Source organism: Echinops telfairi, unplaced genomic scaffold (genome assembly GCF_000313985.2).
Source record: "Echinops telfairi isolate 266 unplaced genomic scaffold, ASM31398v2 ScPeMD7_5;HRSCAF=22, whole genome shotgun sequence".
NCBI lineage: Eukaryota > Metazoa > Chordata > Mammalia > Afrosoricida > Tenrecidae > Echinops > Echinops telfairi.
The window spans coordinates 28,121,065-28,137,681 of record NW_022103901.1 but is presented as its reverse complement, the minus strand read 5'-3'; the positions used below and the strand labels follow the sequence as shown (position 1 = coordinate 28,137,681).

The 16,617-nt window shown below is 54.0% G+C and overlaps 1 protein-coding gene across 1 annotated transcript in view; it reads left to right on the top strand.

Annotated features, from left to right (window-relative positions):
* Positions 1-16,617, top strand: part of ABCC1 (ATP binding cassette subfamily C member 1) — a 123,232-nt gene that overhangs the window by 78,398 nt on the left and 28,217 nt on the right. Inside the window, exons 14-19 of the mRNA XM_004706096.2 lie at positions 2,775-2,862; positions 9,589-9,664; positions 11,656-11,782; positions 14,194-14,370; positions 15,095-15,262; positions 16,040-16,223. Coding sequence (XP_004706153.1) covers positions 2,775-2,862; positions 9,589-9,664; positions 11,656-11,782; positions 14,194-14,370; positions 15,095-15,262; positions 16,040-16,223 — 820 coding nt within the window. The remainder of the gene's footprint in view (positions 1-2,774; positions 2,863-9,588; positions 9,665-11,655; positions 11,783-14,193; positions 14,371-15,094; positions 15,263-16,039; positions 16,224-16,617) is intronic.

The window sequence follows — 16,617 nt, the reverse complement described above, 5'->3', positions numbered from 1 at the left end:
CACACACACACACACACACACACACACACACACACACACACACCAGTGACATCATGATTGCATTCTCATGCTACAGTCTTGACCGCTGTTCACTTCCTGACGGGCCCATCATGTCCATGGAGGCCCCGGGCCCCCGCCACCTCCAGCCTCTCATTACCGCTAATAGGTGCTCCTCGCTCTCCATTCACCTCTTCCCAGGAAATGGGCTTTCGTGCTTTTGGGATTATGCCCAAAGTAGGAAGCACATTTTACTTCTTGGCAGGGAACCTCGTGCTTGCGTATGTATACTGAAACCAGGCTCCCACCCCCCACCCCACCCCTGCTCTGAAAGTCATTCTGCAGTTTCATCTTGCATTCTGCCCCGTTCCACCCTGCCTTGCCTGCCCTGGTCTCTCCTATCCTAGGCTGCACTATCCTATTTACTATATAAAAACGTACCACTTGCCTTAGCGAATGGGCTTCACCATCTACTAGTAGTGACCCATCATTGGAAAAAACCCTGTCTGGTGTCCCTCGGTGGCACACATGGTTAAGCGCTTTATGAGTAACCAAGCCAGGGGCGTGGGGGTTCAAGTCCACACAGAGGTACATTGGGAAACAGGCATGGTGGTGGTTCTCCTGAAGGCTCACAGTCTCGAAAAGCCTATCGCTTTGACACACGGGTGGCCGTGAGCTGGGATGGACTTGGCGGCAGCTCGTTGGTTTTGCTGAGAAGGACTCGTAGACCCTTACACCAAATACACAAACTGCCTGCTTTCAAGTTGGTCCCAGCTTGAAACAGCTGCCGGATAGGACAGCGGTGAGCTTCCCCGTCCCCACAGGGTTCCCAAGTCCATAAATCCCACCGAAGCCAGCTGCCTCCTCATCTTTCCCCCATGCGGCGGCTGGTGGGTTTGAACCATGAACCTTTCAGTTAGCAACTGAGCCCTGAACCACTGTGTCACCAGGGCTCCTTATTAGACCCCCTAGCATCTCTAAACAGTACGCAGAGAAGACATTGTCTGCTCGGTGAGCCTTTGTGCCGTTTGGGTTGGCCCAACCACTTTCCTGCCGCAAGGATCTCTCACATTCTTTGGCATGTGAGACGCTTCCACTTTGTAAAACTCCAGTCTCAGGCCTGTAGATGAAGCATCCTTGCTGAGTCTCCTGTGTGTTGGCTTTATCCCAAAGGAAAACTCTTTATTGTGAGAACTTCCCCAATGTGCACCAAAGTAGAGAGAATAGAGTAGTGACCCCCCCGCCCATGCCCCCAAGCCAGTGCCACTGATTCAGTACTGACAGCATGTACTGCACTTTGCTCCATCTAACACTTTCACTGCAGCTGTGGCGGCATAGTGGGTTACCATCGGGCTACTAATCACAAGGTCAGCAGTTCAAAACCACCAGCCACTCCTCGGGAGAAAGAGGAGACTCTACCTTCTATTAATATTTGCCATCTCGGAAACCTGTCGGGCCAGTTCTTTCTGTCCTGTGGTCGGTTGCTGGGAGTTGTATTTGACTCGCGGCAGTGAGAGAGGAGCCCTTTCGCGGTTCCCTCCCTCTTTTCCTTGCTCAAGAACTTTTAAAGCGAATCCCAGACCACCTGACACGTCCCTGTCAGTACTTTCCACGTGTGTTTCTTCTGACATCATTGTTCCGTTCTCAGACATCACAAAAATTTTTAAAAGAATACCCAAACGAACCCGTTCCTGTTGAGTGCATTCTGACTCACAGGGACCCTGGGGGGCACCCTGCCCCCCCCACCCGAGGGTGTCCAGAGCTGTCAGTCTGGCTCATCTGTCTCCCGGGGGACCGCTGGGGGGTTCAAACCACTCACCTGTTGGTTTGCAGCCAAGTGCTTAACCGCTGCGCCCCCCCCACACACACACACATTGCCACCTCCACACCCTCGCTGTACCTCGTTCTGTGTGTGTGTTTTTAAGTAAATCATTTTATCTGGGCTCTTCCAGCTCCGATAACAATCCACGCATCAGTTGTGTCCAGCACACTTGCACATATGCTGCCATCCTCCTTTCCAAAACGTTTTCTTTCTACTTGAGCCCTTGACACTGTAACTCTTTATAGGAGTAGAAAGCCTTGTCTTCCTCCTGGGGAGTGGCCGCGGCTTTGAACTGCAGACGTCTCGGTCCCTCGGGTAACAGCCCGACTCATAACCACTGTGCCACCAGGGCTCTTTAAAACAACAGCCACTCTGTGCTGGAATTCAGTTTGTCTCCAGGAGGCTCTGACAGGTGGGCTGTGTGAAGCAGGGCTGACTGCATTTGGCTGCTAGGAGTCTTATCCCTCTTATTTGGGGCTGTTTGTGTGTTTGTTTGTTTAGCTTGTTTAACTTAGTATTTTGTGTTGTTGTTGTAAAAACATCTAACACACTTGCCAGTTCAACATTTTTCAGATGTGTAGCGCAGCGCTGTCCATTCCATTAGTCCTGTGGGGAAGCCGTCACCCCGGATCATTGCCAAGTTTGCTATCCTCGTAAATCCCGCACATTCTCTGTAATCAAGGTCCTGCGCTGCCTCCTGCATTGACGTTCCACCTATGGACTTTTCGAGGAAGGCTAGCAAGAACCCTCAACCGGGTTTTGTGTTATATTTTTAAAAAACATACATGTCTTGCAGCAAGAGCGGAGTCTTTGGCAGTGAAGGCGGACGGGGTTCCCCTTTCCGGGGGTTCCCTCCTGAAATGCCAGCTCCCTTCTGCTTAGTCGGTGGAACTGCACGTTGCTGTTTCGAAGTGCTTTTGAGACTGACTCCAGCCTGTAATTGCTCTCTGTGCAGGCAAGCGTCTCCCTCAAACGCCTGAGGGTCTTCCTGTCCCACGAGGAGCTGGAGCCCGACAGCATTGAGCGGAAGCCGGCCAAAGACGGTACGTGTGTGGGGGCCCTGCCACGTCTAGACACATCCTCCCGCCGTGGCTGCTCCTGGCTCGTCTGCAGGGCCCAGGGAGCAAGGTCTCTGCAGAGGGGGGTGGTGGGGGGGGACCTCTCTCTGTGTCACTCATTCCAAGAGGGTGAACTCACCCGTGGGAGGCGACCTTGTATCTGTCCTGGACAAGAAGACGGCCACGTGAAAGCCTTGGCGTCTGACCAGCCTCCACCACCCACTGGCTGTGCGTGCTTGCACCGGCCACTGCACTCAGAGCCTCCGTTTTCTCACCTGGTAATGAGGGTAGCAGGGATGCCCTCCTTGAACGGGGTGTTAGGTGAGTTTTACCAGTCACTTTGGAATTTGGTAGCTTATTGATTTACCCTTTTCCGGTTGAATCCCCAGAGCAGGGATCTTGTTTGTAGGTGAGCCTCTGGACACCCCATGTGCTAATAAACACAAGTAACTTCTATATATTAACTCACAAATAGCACTCAATGCAGTGGCCACTCACGCTCAGCTCATGCCATGGCTCTAAGTCTCCAAAGGCAGGAACTCCTCCCCAGTCCTAGTTTACAGTTGGGAATCTGGCCCAAGTAAGATGGCTGAGTAAGACGCTAAGAGCAAGTAGAGGCCCAGTTTACGGATGAAGCCGGTATTTCAAGCTTTAGACGGCTGCCTCGCTGAAGTGGATTGACCTGTGTGCCAAACATTGTGCTCATGTATTTAGTTTGCATCCAGTGAGATTTTTTAAATTTCAGTGGTCTGCAACACAATATGCCAAAACTTTATGAAAATGGCACGTTTTTAGACCGCTGCCCCTCGGGTTAAGTGTTTGTGCCGTGGAAAGTTGGCTTGGGATAGATTCCAAGCTGCACTGGCGGCATCGGAGCAGAACAGGGCTCCTGGCAAACAGGACAAAGAAGGACCCAGGAATTGGTGGGATGCCACCTGAGACAGTCCAGCAAACAGATGCGGCACGAACTCAACTGTGCCAGGAAATTTGGGGGGCAACCACCTGGCGAACCAACTGGGAGCGATCTGTACTTGTGCCCACCCCGAAGAGAGCTGCCAATACAGAATGCAGACATGATCAAACCGTTAACATCACAGGCAAGAGAAACGTGGACGAACATCATCAAACGACGGTGGGCACAGGACGTTTGACAGAGAACTGCCAGAAACTTAAACTAGACTCCGAAGAAGAAATGGCATGAGGGCTGTCATTTCGGATATCAGATGGCTCTTAGCTCAAAGAAGAGAGTACTGGAAATATATTTCCTTGCTTTATTGACTATGCAAAGGCATTTCACTGGGGGGAGGTGGGTGGGGGATCATAACGATCACGTTTCATAGAGTGAGTAATTGGCATTCCAGAACCCTGGATTGTGGTCCTAAGGGACCCGTATCCAGACTGTGAGGCAGTTGCTCAGACAGAACAAGAGGGTACTGCGTGGTTTCAGTGCAGGAAAAGTGTGTGGCAGAGCTGCATCGGGGACCATACTCGCCCTGTCTTGTGCTACATAAATAACCCAAGGGATTTGAAGAAGAACGCAGCGTCAGGATTGGAGAAGGCTCAGACACCGCTTGTGAGGTGCCGATGACACAACCTTGCTTGCTGAACGGGAAGAGGAGGACTTGAAGCACTTACTGATGTATAGATGACAATATATCACAAAGCAAGCAAAAACGCTCACCATTGGACCAATGATCAGCATCGTGATGTATGGAGAAAAGACGGAAATTATCAGAGACTTTGTTTCGTCGATATCCACAACCAGCTCCTGTGGCAGTGGCGGTCAAGACATGAAAGAATGCCCTTTGGTTGGGCAGATCTGCTGGAGAGGGCCTCCTTAAAGTGTTCAAAGGCAAACATGTCCCCATGAGCAGGAAGGGGTGGCTGACCATGGTCTTTAACTGATCTTGGGTGGACGTGAAGGCTGGGCCGCGGAGAAGGAAGAGCAACGAATCCAGGCCTCAGAATGATGGCATTGGTGACAGATATCCACTAGACGACCTGGGAAAGGACGGAATCTAGAAGAAGTACAGGCAGGATGCTCCTCAGAAGCCAGGTGGCGAGACTCGGCCTCACCTACCTTAGATGTGTGATCAGGAGGCACGTGAGTTGTTGGTGTAACGGCTGCCAACATGGGCTGCAGTGTAGTCATGGTGTCCAGGTTGGCGCAGGGCGGGGCAGCATTCCGGAATGTTCTGTGGTGCTGAGGGAGGCTGGCTGCGAGTCAGAACCGACTGGACGGCTGCTAATAACAGAGTTTCACAGGACGATGAAAAGACACCAAGCTTTGGGGTGGGGGTGGGGGCACGGATGTCAAAGCGGTAGCTTTTTCTTAGCTGTTTAAAAATACCGAACTGAAGAAGCACACCAGCCTATGCAACCACGAGGTGTCGAAGGGATCAGGTGTAAGGCATCATCAGAACAAAAAATCTTACCATAGTGAATGATGGGGGGAGTGCGGAGTGGAGATCCAAAGCCCATTTGTAGGCCACTGGAGATCCCCTTGCAGAGGGGTCTCGGGGAGGAGATGAGCCAGTCAGGGTGCGATGTAACAACGATGAGAAATACAACTTTCCTCTAGTTCCTAAATGTTTCCTCCCCGCTCCCACTACCATGACTCGAATTCGACCTTGCAAGTCTGGCTAGACCAGAGGATGTACACTGGTACAGATAGGAACTGGAAATCCAGGGAATCCAGGGCGGATGAGCCCTACAGGACCAGTGGTGTGAGTGGCAAAACAGGGAGGGTAAAGGGAGAGTGGGTTGGAAAGAGGGAACCGATTACAAGGAACTATATGTGACCACCTCCCTGGGGGACGGACAACCGAAAAGTAGGTGAAGGGAGACGTCGGACAGGGCAAGATATGACAAAATACCAATTTATAAACTATCAAGGGCTCATGAGGGAGGGGGGAGCGGGGAGGGAGGAGAAAATGAGGACTTAATGTAAGGGGTTTAAGTGGAGAGAAAAAGTTTTGAGAATGATGTACAAATGCGCTTTACACAATTGATGTGTGTATGGATTGCGATAACAGTTGTATGAGCCCCTAATAAAATGTAAAAAAAAAAAAAATACCGAACTGTTTGACTCGACTGCACAGGAAATTATATTTCCTTACTTCCTATTGGTTATCATGGAAAGCTGACCCATTCGTTGAAAACCTGGGGAACACTGTCAAGTTTTTATGGCAGATTTTTCTTCATCACCCCAACTCACTGTATGTCAACATGATCCTGTTAACCCTTTCTTTTTTTTTTAAGCCTAGAAAATTGAGGATAGCGTAGTTCACACGAAGCCCTTTAAAAACAGGCGGTGCCGAGGCCTCTCTGTGTGTGGCCTGATGGACTCCGCCCACGGCCAAAGGAGGACCAATTTATCCCCACGCAGACGAAGGCCTAGACGCGTTCAGCAACCTTGACCTTGGTCCAGCTCGTGAGTGGCTGCGCAGGGATCTGAACCCACACAGCCTGGCTTCAGGGCTCAGGCAGGACTGTCAGGAACCAGCATCAGCAGTGAGCAGGGCCTGGTGCCTGGGAGATGCGGGGCCGACGGTAGGGTGCTGTGGCTTTGGGAGTGCGTGTCCAAGAGCAGTGTTTGGGGTGGGGACTCTCTAATCATGATAACGAAACATTGGGCAAAACTTTCAAAATAATCTTTAAGTCAAAGCTAACCTCACTGCATCAAGGTGATTCCAACTCATGTGGACCCTGTAGCACAGGGTAGACCTACCCCTGTGGGTTTCCGAGACTGTCACATTCTATGGGAGTAGAAAGACTCATCGTTCTCCCATGGAGCCGCTGATGGTTTTGAACTGCTGACCTGGAGGTTAGCAGCCCAAGGCATAACCACGATGCTACCAGGGCTCCTCAAAATGATCTTAGATACTCAATAATCTAAAATCCAGCCTTGCTGAAATTTCTTACCAGAATAATCTTGAGTGCCCAAACTGAAACACTGGTGAAAAGAAAAGTTCCCAGTCTCTGCACATGCCTCAGAACTTGTCTTTAACTGGGAGAAAAGAGTTTTTTAAAAGCATATGGAGTTTACTAAAAAGCCTTTAACAAGCTACCTTACTTGGAACCTTGTGTTATTCTGGGTTGACCAGAGAAACAAATCCAAGACACTCATCGACAGTGGTTTTCAACCTTTGGGTCAAGACCCCTTTGGGGGTCGAATGACCCTTTCACAGGGGTCACCCAATTCATAACAGTAGCAAAATGACAGTCATGAAGTAACAACGAAAATCATTTTATGGTTGGAGGGTTAGGGTGGTGGCATTAGGAAGATTGAGAGCCAGTGCTCATGTATATATAAGAGATTTATATGAAAGGGTAATTGTATATTAAGAAAACATCCCAGCCCAGTCCAGTTCAAGTCCATAAGTCCAATATTACCTCATATATCAGATACCAGTCTATAAATTCCTCTTCAGACTAACGCAGCCTTGCAATGACACCGAGTGCAGGAAGATCGCAGGCCAGTGAATGGAAAGTCTTACGGATCCAGTGGCTGTAGAAGCATCTCAGCACTGGCGTGAGTCTCCATGTAGCTCCACCAGCTCCTGGCCCCATCAGCATAGCTCCATGTGGCTTGTCAGCAGGAAGAAGAAGCTCCAGGGAGCAAGATAGGGGTTCCTAGAATCCTCTGGAGAAGGCCAGGCCCACACGGAAGCCTCATTGGCTAGGATCTGATTGACAGGCCAGACTCCACCCCTTCTCTGACAGGAAATGATGTAACTGCCACAGGGCTTGATTCAAAAATAGAAGTTGATGCATCGAAACAAAGATGCTTCCGTGCAGGGTTCAAAAATCTGTGATAAATATAGCCATCTGGAAGGACGGTCCTGGTTTGGAAGAATTTTCATTCCTTGTGTATCGAACTCTGTGCAGGCTTCATTCCAGGTGTCCTAATGCCTGTGGTTTCCGCCACTCTATGCTCTGGACCTTCCATGTCCATACCCGTGTCCCCCAGACCGACTGTCATACCTGCTGGACCCCACCACCACACTGTGGCCACGCCCATGAGTGCCCAAGTCACCCCGTGGTGCCCACGTGCTCCACGCGGGTCCGGTGACCATCCAGGGACCCTGCACTCACAGCTCTTGCAGCATCTGAAGCATGTTCTGGATCGGTGACGGTGATCAAGCCAGGATTGCCCGGCTCCCGATCCTTGCCATCGGCCACCTCACAGAGGCCCGGAGCAGCTGCAGTGGACCTGCCACGCCTGCCCATCAGCGTTGAAATGGAGGCCTCCCACGAAGAGTTTCCCTGCTGCGGAGATATGCCGTGCGTTTGGATCCTGGGAATTCTAGGGCAGAGCAGCAGGAGTCATGGTGCTGAAGAGCTTCGAGGAACAGGCCTGAGAATCTTTTATGGGAGCAGACACCTAGGGGTGTTGGAACCACTGACCTGCCTGTTAGCAACCTAGCCCCTCACCCACAGCACCACATACCTCCTTAGGGTTTTTAAAGCAGCCTGTGGGGAGCAGATGGCCCGTTTCCAAGGCACCTCTGGGTAGGAGATTAGAACTGCCAACCTTTTAGTTATTAGTCAAGTATTTAACAGTTTGTGCCACCAAGGGACTTCTGAGGCGATGCCACATGCCCTGGGGTGAGTGGATGCTCGAATCTTCCTCCTCACGCCCCTGGCTGCAGTGCTGAGCGAGGACCCTCAGCGAGCGGAGGAAGGACAATGATGTCCCTCGGGCCCGTTTCTCTGTGGCTGACATCTGAGGTGCTGGGGGAGGTGCAAGTTGCTGCAGAGGTGGTCAGGGCTCCTAGCAGGAGGAGGGAGATCCCAGACCTGTGTGCCGGGCCTCTCTGTGCCTTCCTGCCCTCGAGGGTGTGCTGTCTGTCCGAGGTGTTGGTCCACACCTTCTTCGGGGCAGCTGTGTCTGACCTCCCAGTCCCCGCCCTCTGCCCTGGCCCCAGCGACAGGAGGGAAGCAGTTGGCAGCTTGTTTATTGGTGGTTTTAATCTCTCTAATGGGTGGGGCACTTGTCTGTTCCTTTGCCAAATTTAGAAGGGGAGGGGGAAAGCCTCTTCCTCTCTCCAAGTGGTTTTTTGGAAGTTGGTCTCGATGAGACATTTTAATAGACTGAGGACTTAATGAGCGATGTGATGTTAGGGGGAATTGGAGAGGAAATGCAAGCAAAATCAGCTGCTGGCTCAGAGGTCCTGTAGCCCGAACGTGTGGTCAAACATGACCCCGCACCCCAAGAGCCTTAACACCATGCTTCCTCATCGTCTGTGCCCAGCTGTGTGTGAGAGGGAGAGAGAGTGGGGTGTGCGGGGACAGGTGCAGGGTGGCCAGAGAGGAGACAGGAGTAGCTGGCAGGCTGATCCAGGTGTGGAATGGCTGAGGGTCCTGCTTTGTATGTAAGGGAGGGCTATGTAATTGTGGCTTCTGCTCAGGCCCCCAGCAGACCTGCCCTGGCAGGCGGTAGGGTCCCCGGCAGCAAATCACCCTGCGAGCCCACCCGCCTCTGCAGCTGCCCTGTGCGTCTCCTGTCTGCTGTTAAAGACCCCCACCTGCTCTCCGGGCAGAGGGGCCAGCGCAGGTCCTCCCCGAAACTGACTGCCGTGACCACACCTGCTTACTGCCGACTGTTGAGTCCCTTGACTAGAATAAGGAACGAGAAGAGCGTCCTCCGCTTCCTGGTGCTGGACATCCTGTCCTGTCACCTCCCCCTGACACTCTGGTGCTTTCCAGGTGGGGGGACGGACAGCATTACGGTGAAGAATGCCTCCTTCACCTGGTCCAGGAGCGACCCCCCGACGCTGAACGGGTAAGCTGGGCCCCGCGCATGCACGCACACACCCTCACAGGCACCTCTGAGCCCAGCCAGGTGCCACCTCTGGGACCGGCACGGCCCATGCTGCCTTGGTGAGCCTCAGATCACTCACCTGGAAAATACAGCTGGTCCTTCCTGCTTGAGTTGGTAAGAGAGCGCCTGGCCCAGAGGGCTCCCTCTGATGGCTGGTGACAGAGAGGTCACACACAGACTCCAGAGGCTCCAACTCAGCTTCTCCCTGCTGGTGGCCAGTGACCACCACAGCTGCGCACCTGTGGCCGTCTCTCTAGCAGACACTGGGTCACCTGTGCCTCCCAGAACCTACCACCAGGGACAGAGCACACCTGCCAGCCAGGCCTGAGGCTGGGAGCCTGCCAAGAAGGACCCGACTCGGGTCAATGCCCCCCACCCAGCTCACCCTTCCCTGGCTCCCCGCCCACCCAAAAGCACACAGCCCCTTTACTCGGCCATTCTTTAGACCTTGACAGAGTCCCCAAAATGAGTCCAAAGAGACCTTCTGGTGGTGGAGGGGGGCATGGTTACCCTCTGCCTCACTAAGCAAGTACCTGCTAGATCAGTGGTTCTCCACCTTCCTGATGCTGCGACCCTTTCATACAGTTCCTCATGTTTTGGTGACCCACCCCCCAACCATAAAATTATTTTTGTTGCTACTTCATAACTATAATTTTGCTACTGTTAAATCGGGCGACCCCTGTGAAAGAGTTGACTCCCAAAGGGGTCGCCACCCACAGGTTGAGAACCACTGTGCTATATAATGCCTAGAGGGTAAAACTATAGGCGTTAAAAAAGAGAGTTGGTATAAACCTCCCTTGAAAATCCATGATGGGGTTGCATGTGTAGGAAGTTCCTTCTTATGTCTAGCTTAAATGTCACCTGCCACAGTTTTGTTGTACTCCCGTGTACTACCCCACAGGCATAACCCACCTCTCTGCCTACGCCCAAGGAGTCCTAGTGGTGAAGCGGTTAAGCGCTTGGAGACGATGTGGCCTTTTGTTTCCTTGGAGATTATAGCCTTAGGGAACTCACGGGGCTGTTCTACCTGGCCCTATGGGGTCCTGTGAGTTGGACCAGCTGAAAGGACAGTGGGTTTGAGTGTCCACAGCGTCCCTCCATCCTCCTGGTCTCAAAGGCCCTCCTGGTCGGAGCCATCGCTCCCCTTTATTGGCCACACCTGTCTAATGCATTCCTCTCCTTTGTCTGGAAAATGTCTCACATTCTGCCTGGGCAGTGGCAGTGGCCACCTCCCTGCTCCCCTGTTCCTCCTGGCCCCGTGATCCAGTCCCCTTCCAGTTGGCTTCAGCGCTTGCTGTCCCCTTGTGCAGCCGAACGCGGGCTCCCTGCTTAGTGTGGTGACCTCACAGCTGCGCCCTGTTGGCTGCGGGGCCTGTCCAACTCCCCTCAGAGCTGCACCACTCACTGCGCACCCCCAAGCGTGAAGACTTCTCCACTGGTGTCGTTTTCATGGGCTCCTTTCCCAGAGCAGGTCACCAGGCCTTTCTACCGAGCCTCTTAGTCCAGCAGCTCTGCTGAAACCTGTCCCCAAGACGACCTTCAGCATCGACGTAGACTCCCCACCCTCCCACGTCTTGGCCCCATCCTGACACTGGTCTCTCTTCTGGAGCCCGCTCGGAGCTCACAGCATAAAAAGACTGACTCCCAAGTGGACAAATGTTGCCCACAAGCCCAGGGATCCACCTCTGGGCTCACTAACGCTGGCCAGCTGCCTCCCACACAGCGCCTTTGGGTTAGGAACGCTCTAATGACTTCCAGAGCTCGGTACAAGTGCTGCACGTCACCGTTGCCGCTTTGCCGTAGGAGAAAGGAACGGTGCTTACCTTGCCTTCACTCTGCCTCCACTCGGTTCCCCCGCCCCCAGACCCAGGTCCCAGCAGGCAGGGGCCTCTGGTCATCCGGCTCGATCAGACCATGTGCGCCGGCCTGACAGGTGTCTGGTGTCTTTTCAGCATCACCTTCTCGGTCCCGGAAGGTGCCTTAGTGGCCGTGGTGGGCCAAGTGGGCTGTGGGAAGTCGTCACTGCTCTCAGCACTGTTGGCCGAGATGGACAAGATGGAGGGGCACGTGGCCATCAAGGTACGGTGGGCTTTGGGGCGGCGGGAGGAGAAGGGGGTATGGTAGGACTGCTGCCGCAGCACCTCTGCACAGCCGTCCAGTCCCCGTGCTCTCGGAGGCGGGAGAGCAGGGTCCTTCTCTCCCAGTCACTCTGTCTCTGTCTCATTCCCTCTGTTACGCTCCCCATCATTGTAGAAGGTAGGGGGATGGGTGTCCTCCATTGATGGCACATCCTCACGTCACAGATCTCTGGATGGTGCAGTTTGTGCCCAACTGCCAGTGACTCTCACAGCACTGCACAAGCAAGGCCCGGTGTCTGGCCTCCATGGAGACAATAGTCAAGAGAGGCCAGTGAAGCCGAGGTCTATTCTGTATCGGGGGTGGGTGGGGCCGGGGGTCCCCGTGAGCCAGGTCCGACCCTACGACAACTCACCCCTGAGATCGTCTTCCAGCTAAGAAACAGATTGGTTCTAAAGATAAAAGGACTGTGAGTACCGTGCCCCTGTGGCAAAGATCACCTGTGTGGGGCCAGCTACTCACGAGGGACTTTCCAACAAGGAGGAGAGTGTAAGGTGGCAGGGCAACTCGGTGCGTGGAAGCCAGATAGATCTAGAATGGAGCTAGAATGCTCGCCCTCTGATAAAGACGGAGCCAACGTGTGTAGAAGTTGAACGGTAACCCACAGCGCTGTGGTAAACCTTCACCTGAAACAAAGCAAATGAAAACTTCACCTGAAATTTAAACATAGAGAGATAGAGATATATTTAAAGGAAAAAGGATGGCCAGGCAGTAAGGGGTTTGTATTTGTTGATTTCATTTGTGCACTGGCTGGTGCTCGATCTTTAGTTACACAGGCATGCCCCCCTGGCCTCGCCTCCCCCTGTGTGCCTGTCTCTTGGCCTCTTCCTCGACGCCTCTCTCGGCTCCTCCTCTGGCTGGGTCTGCTGTGGGTCTCTCATGAGACGGGCACTTTTTAATCCACGCTGTTGGGATATTCTCAAAGAAGAGTTGTTTGTTTGTTTGTTTGTTTGTTTGTTTGTTTGTTTAAAGGGCCAGTTTAAATTCTACGATCCTTTATTGAATTTTTAAAAAATTCTTAATCGGGTGTTAAAGATACAGCGTTCTCCCAACTACAGGCAGGAGGTCCTGGATAACCACACCTGACTCACATACAACGTAGTTAGGAACCAAACTCCGTAAAGCTGATTGTCCCTGGTCGGTTAAAAACAGCCTCTTTCTCGTACCAAAGGAAACCTGCTTCCCAATTGGATTATGTGCACAGATAGAAAGTTCCTGCAGGAGACGTGGTACAGACGTAAGGTCATCCGGGTGGTACAGAGTAGAGCGGCTCCATAGGTCTGCCTTGGCTGTGAACTTCAGAGAAGTAGGCGAAAGCCAGGCTTTTATTCCACGGCACCATGGAACCCACGTCTAAACTGCCAGCTTTTAGCTCAGTCCCTGTACACAAACCTTTGTGCCACCCATTGGCTGTCTCCAGGATTCCAAAGCATATTGGGGGTGGGGGGTGGGGGTTGGGGGAAGCACAACATATGATCCCTAACAGTTATTTATCTGAGAATTAAAATTAAGGGTCAGGGTGCTTACAGTCTATCCTTGAGAGGCCAACGGCTCCTCCTGGCCTACCTGATAAAAACCCGCAGTCCCGTGAGCACCAGCGCCCCAGAAGCTGGCCCCACCCCTGCCACCTCCAGCTCATGGCCTGGCTGTCTTGCCTGCACCCGGTGCTGGCCTCCCACAGACTTCTGCTTCGTGAATGTCCCAAGAAATACCCGCCTCCTGGCCTTTGCAGGTTCCTATCCCTCGGCTTGGAATGCTCTTCCCCACCCTCTTGGCCCGCCTCACTCAAGTCCCCCTGTCCGCCCTTGTTTACGTCTTTTTCTGAAAGTTGAATCCCAGTGTTTTCGTTCGTTTCACTAGTAAAGAAATGGCCCTCGTGCCCTTCTTGACACTTGGTGTGAACCGGAAAGGAGTCCTCCTTTGCAGTCGGCTGTTTGGATGCAGAAGCAGCCCCAGCCTGGGCTTCCTCCAGGGACATTTCTCCAGGTCTCCTTCCCGGCACTCCTCCTTCTGAAAGCCCTTTAGCTCTTGGCAGCTGCCACCGCCCGAATCGCTTCATTGTGTGCATCGTGCCGTGGTCCTCCACTCTGAGGAGGCAGGGGCTCTGTCCACCGTTGCCGCCACTCAGTCAAGAATCCCTAAATATATACCGTGATCTCATCCGAGCCGGCGGCAGCCCTTTCAACCTTGAGAACAGAGACAGCCGCTGGCCAGCATGGGCGCTCATCCCAGCTCTGTTTCGTGACTCACTTTCTCTCTTTGTGTGGGAGGGAGGATGCCCGTGGCAGGTGAGGTGTGGCCGTCACGCCTGATCGATTCCTCTTGCTCTCTCCCCGTCTCTGTCCACCACTCAGGGCTCGGTGGCCTACGTCCCCCAGCAGGCCTGGATCCAGAATGACTCCCTCCAGGAAAACATCCTCTTTGGGCGCCAGATGCAGGAGCAGTATTACCAGGCTGTGGTTGAGGCCTGTGCCCTCCTGCCAGACCTGGAGATGCTGCCCAGCGGGGACCGCACGGAGATTGGCGAGAAGGTCTGTTGGCTTCCGCTCTGGTCTCTGGAGTCAGTAGGCTCTTGGTGTGTGGCAAACACCCACAGTCACAGGGGCCTACAACAACAGGACTGTTCTTCTGTGCGGGGTTTTCCGAGTCGACTTTCCGACCCAGGCAGGGCTCAGCTGGGTGTCCGCTGGGCTGGGCTCCCGGCTGCAGTTTTGGCTTTGGCTTGGTCCCCATGAGTTCCCGTGGAGGCCCAGGCTGAGGGCGCAGCAAGGACCCCGCAGGGCTGCTCCTCTCGGGGCGACAGAAGAAACACACACTCAAAGCACAGAATGCACGTGTCCCTTTTTAAAAAAAATGCTTTCTCTGTGCCTTTCTGTCCACAAAGTCACATGACAAAGGGGGAAAGAAGTCTGCGTGGGTGTTCCCCACTGTGGAGGGGGCCCCAACTCATGGTGACTCCAGGCGCAAGGACACCCCGTGCTGCCTAGCCCTGCTCCCTCCGTTCCCATGACCGGTTGCAGATGGGCCTGTGGGGGGGGGGGAGCATTCTTTAGGAGAGGGGGAGGGGGCCAGATGTCCACCTACGAGGGGGACAGCCTTCTCACTGGAACGGGCATGGCCGCCAACCGAATGAGTAGGAGACAGAAGCAGGCTCCTTGCCCCCACGACCTCTGAGCAGGCCACCCTGGGGGGGCCTGGCTGCACTTCTTGGGCTTTCTAGAAAACCCTCCCCTGGTGTCGGCCCTCTCTCCCCAGGGCGTGAACCTGTCTGGGGGTCAGAAGCAGCGTGTGAGCCTGGCCCGGGCTGTGTACTGCAACGCCGACGTCTACCTCTTGGATGACCCTCTCTCGGCCGTGGACGCCCACGTGGGAAAGCACATATTTGAAAATGTGGTGGGCCCCAAGGGGATGCTGAAAAACAAGGTACTGTTGGAAGTGGGGCCTACGATGGGGCCTGGGTGACGTGTGTGTGTGTGTGTGTGTGTGTGTGTGTGTGTACACGTGTGTGTTTCTTTCCCTCTTTGGTTAAGCCAGGCTGTGTTCCCTGTGGGAATCCATGCTGCCCCAGCCTGTTTTTAACTGGCCTTTAAAAGCAAATTTCTGATGCTTGCTTACCTTGGAGCCCTTCCTGAGGCACCCTGCTCACGCCTGTCTTTATAGGGTAAGTCTTCTGCGCCGACTGCACCCAGTTGGCCAAGAGGTGTCTCTCTTCCCGATTAAGTCATGGGGCAGCCTGGCAGAAGGACATCCCTTCCCGGGAGCTCCCAGGGCTGACCAGGGAGGCCAGGGCTGAGGGCCAGGCGCCTGAGGCCTAGGAATGAATAGCTTCATGCCTCCTGGAGAGGCGGGTGGGGACACGCCACTGTTTTTTGTCTTCCTTGATTCCGATAGCTGTCCGGGCCACTGGCTGGGCACCGTGAGTTCCACTCCAAAAGCAGTCCCCTCACTATGGAGTTTCACACCATGGAGATGCAGAAGAAGATTTCAAACATCTTTTATTAAAAGGGAAAAAGGAATCTTTAAAAAAGCAACTACACATCACCCCGCTGCCTAGAAATAGTAATGAACACCCCTGCGTGTTCCCATGTGGATGCCTGCGTCCGCTGCTTTCAGACCAAGCTCTGTCTGCAGACCCTCGGGCCGCGAAGCTGGGGCGGGCTGCTCACACGGGTGCCGATGTGGCCTTCGCTTTGCCCACAGACGCGGATCCTGGTCACACACGGCATCAGCTACCTGCCACAGGTGGATGTCATCATCGTCATGAGTGGAGGCAAGGTCTCAGAGATGGGCTCCTACCAGGAGCTGCTGGCCCGCGACGGGGCTTTCGCTGAGTTCCTGGGCACCTACGCCAGCACAGAGCAGGAACAGGACCCTGAGGACGAAGGTAGGGTCAGCCTGCCCGTTTCCCTCAGTTGGGGGGTGGGGGGGGGCCTTGAAGGCCCAGTGGCCTCCTCGAGCTTCCTACCAGCTCCCCTGCTCCTGTGGCTCATCTGCCTGGCTTGGTGCCCCGTGCCTCAGCAGAGTAGGGCTAGCCCCCCAGGTTGTCCTCCTGCTCTACAGCTGGGTCCCCAGAGGTCATCAGTTCACAGGGAAAGTTCTGGCGCTCGCCGCTGTCCTGGGGACAGTGGCCACCACACCCCTCCAGCCTCTCAGGAGGCCGTCAGAGTCCCATGTCGTCACTCAGAATGGAAGTGAGGGCAGACGCAGCTGTAGTAGCCCTGGCCGCTCGCTCCCTGGCAGGTGTGTGGGTGTAAGGTACTGCAGTCCCTAGACGGACC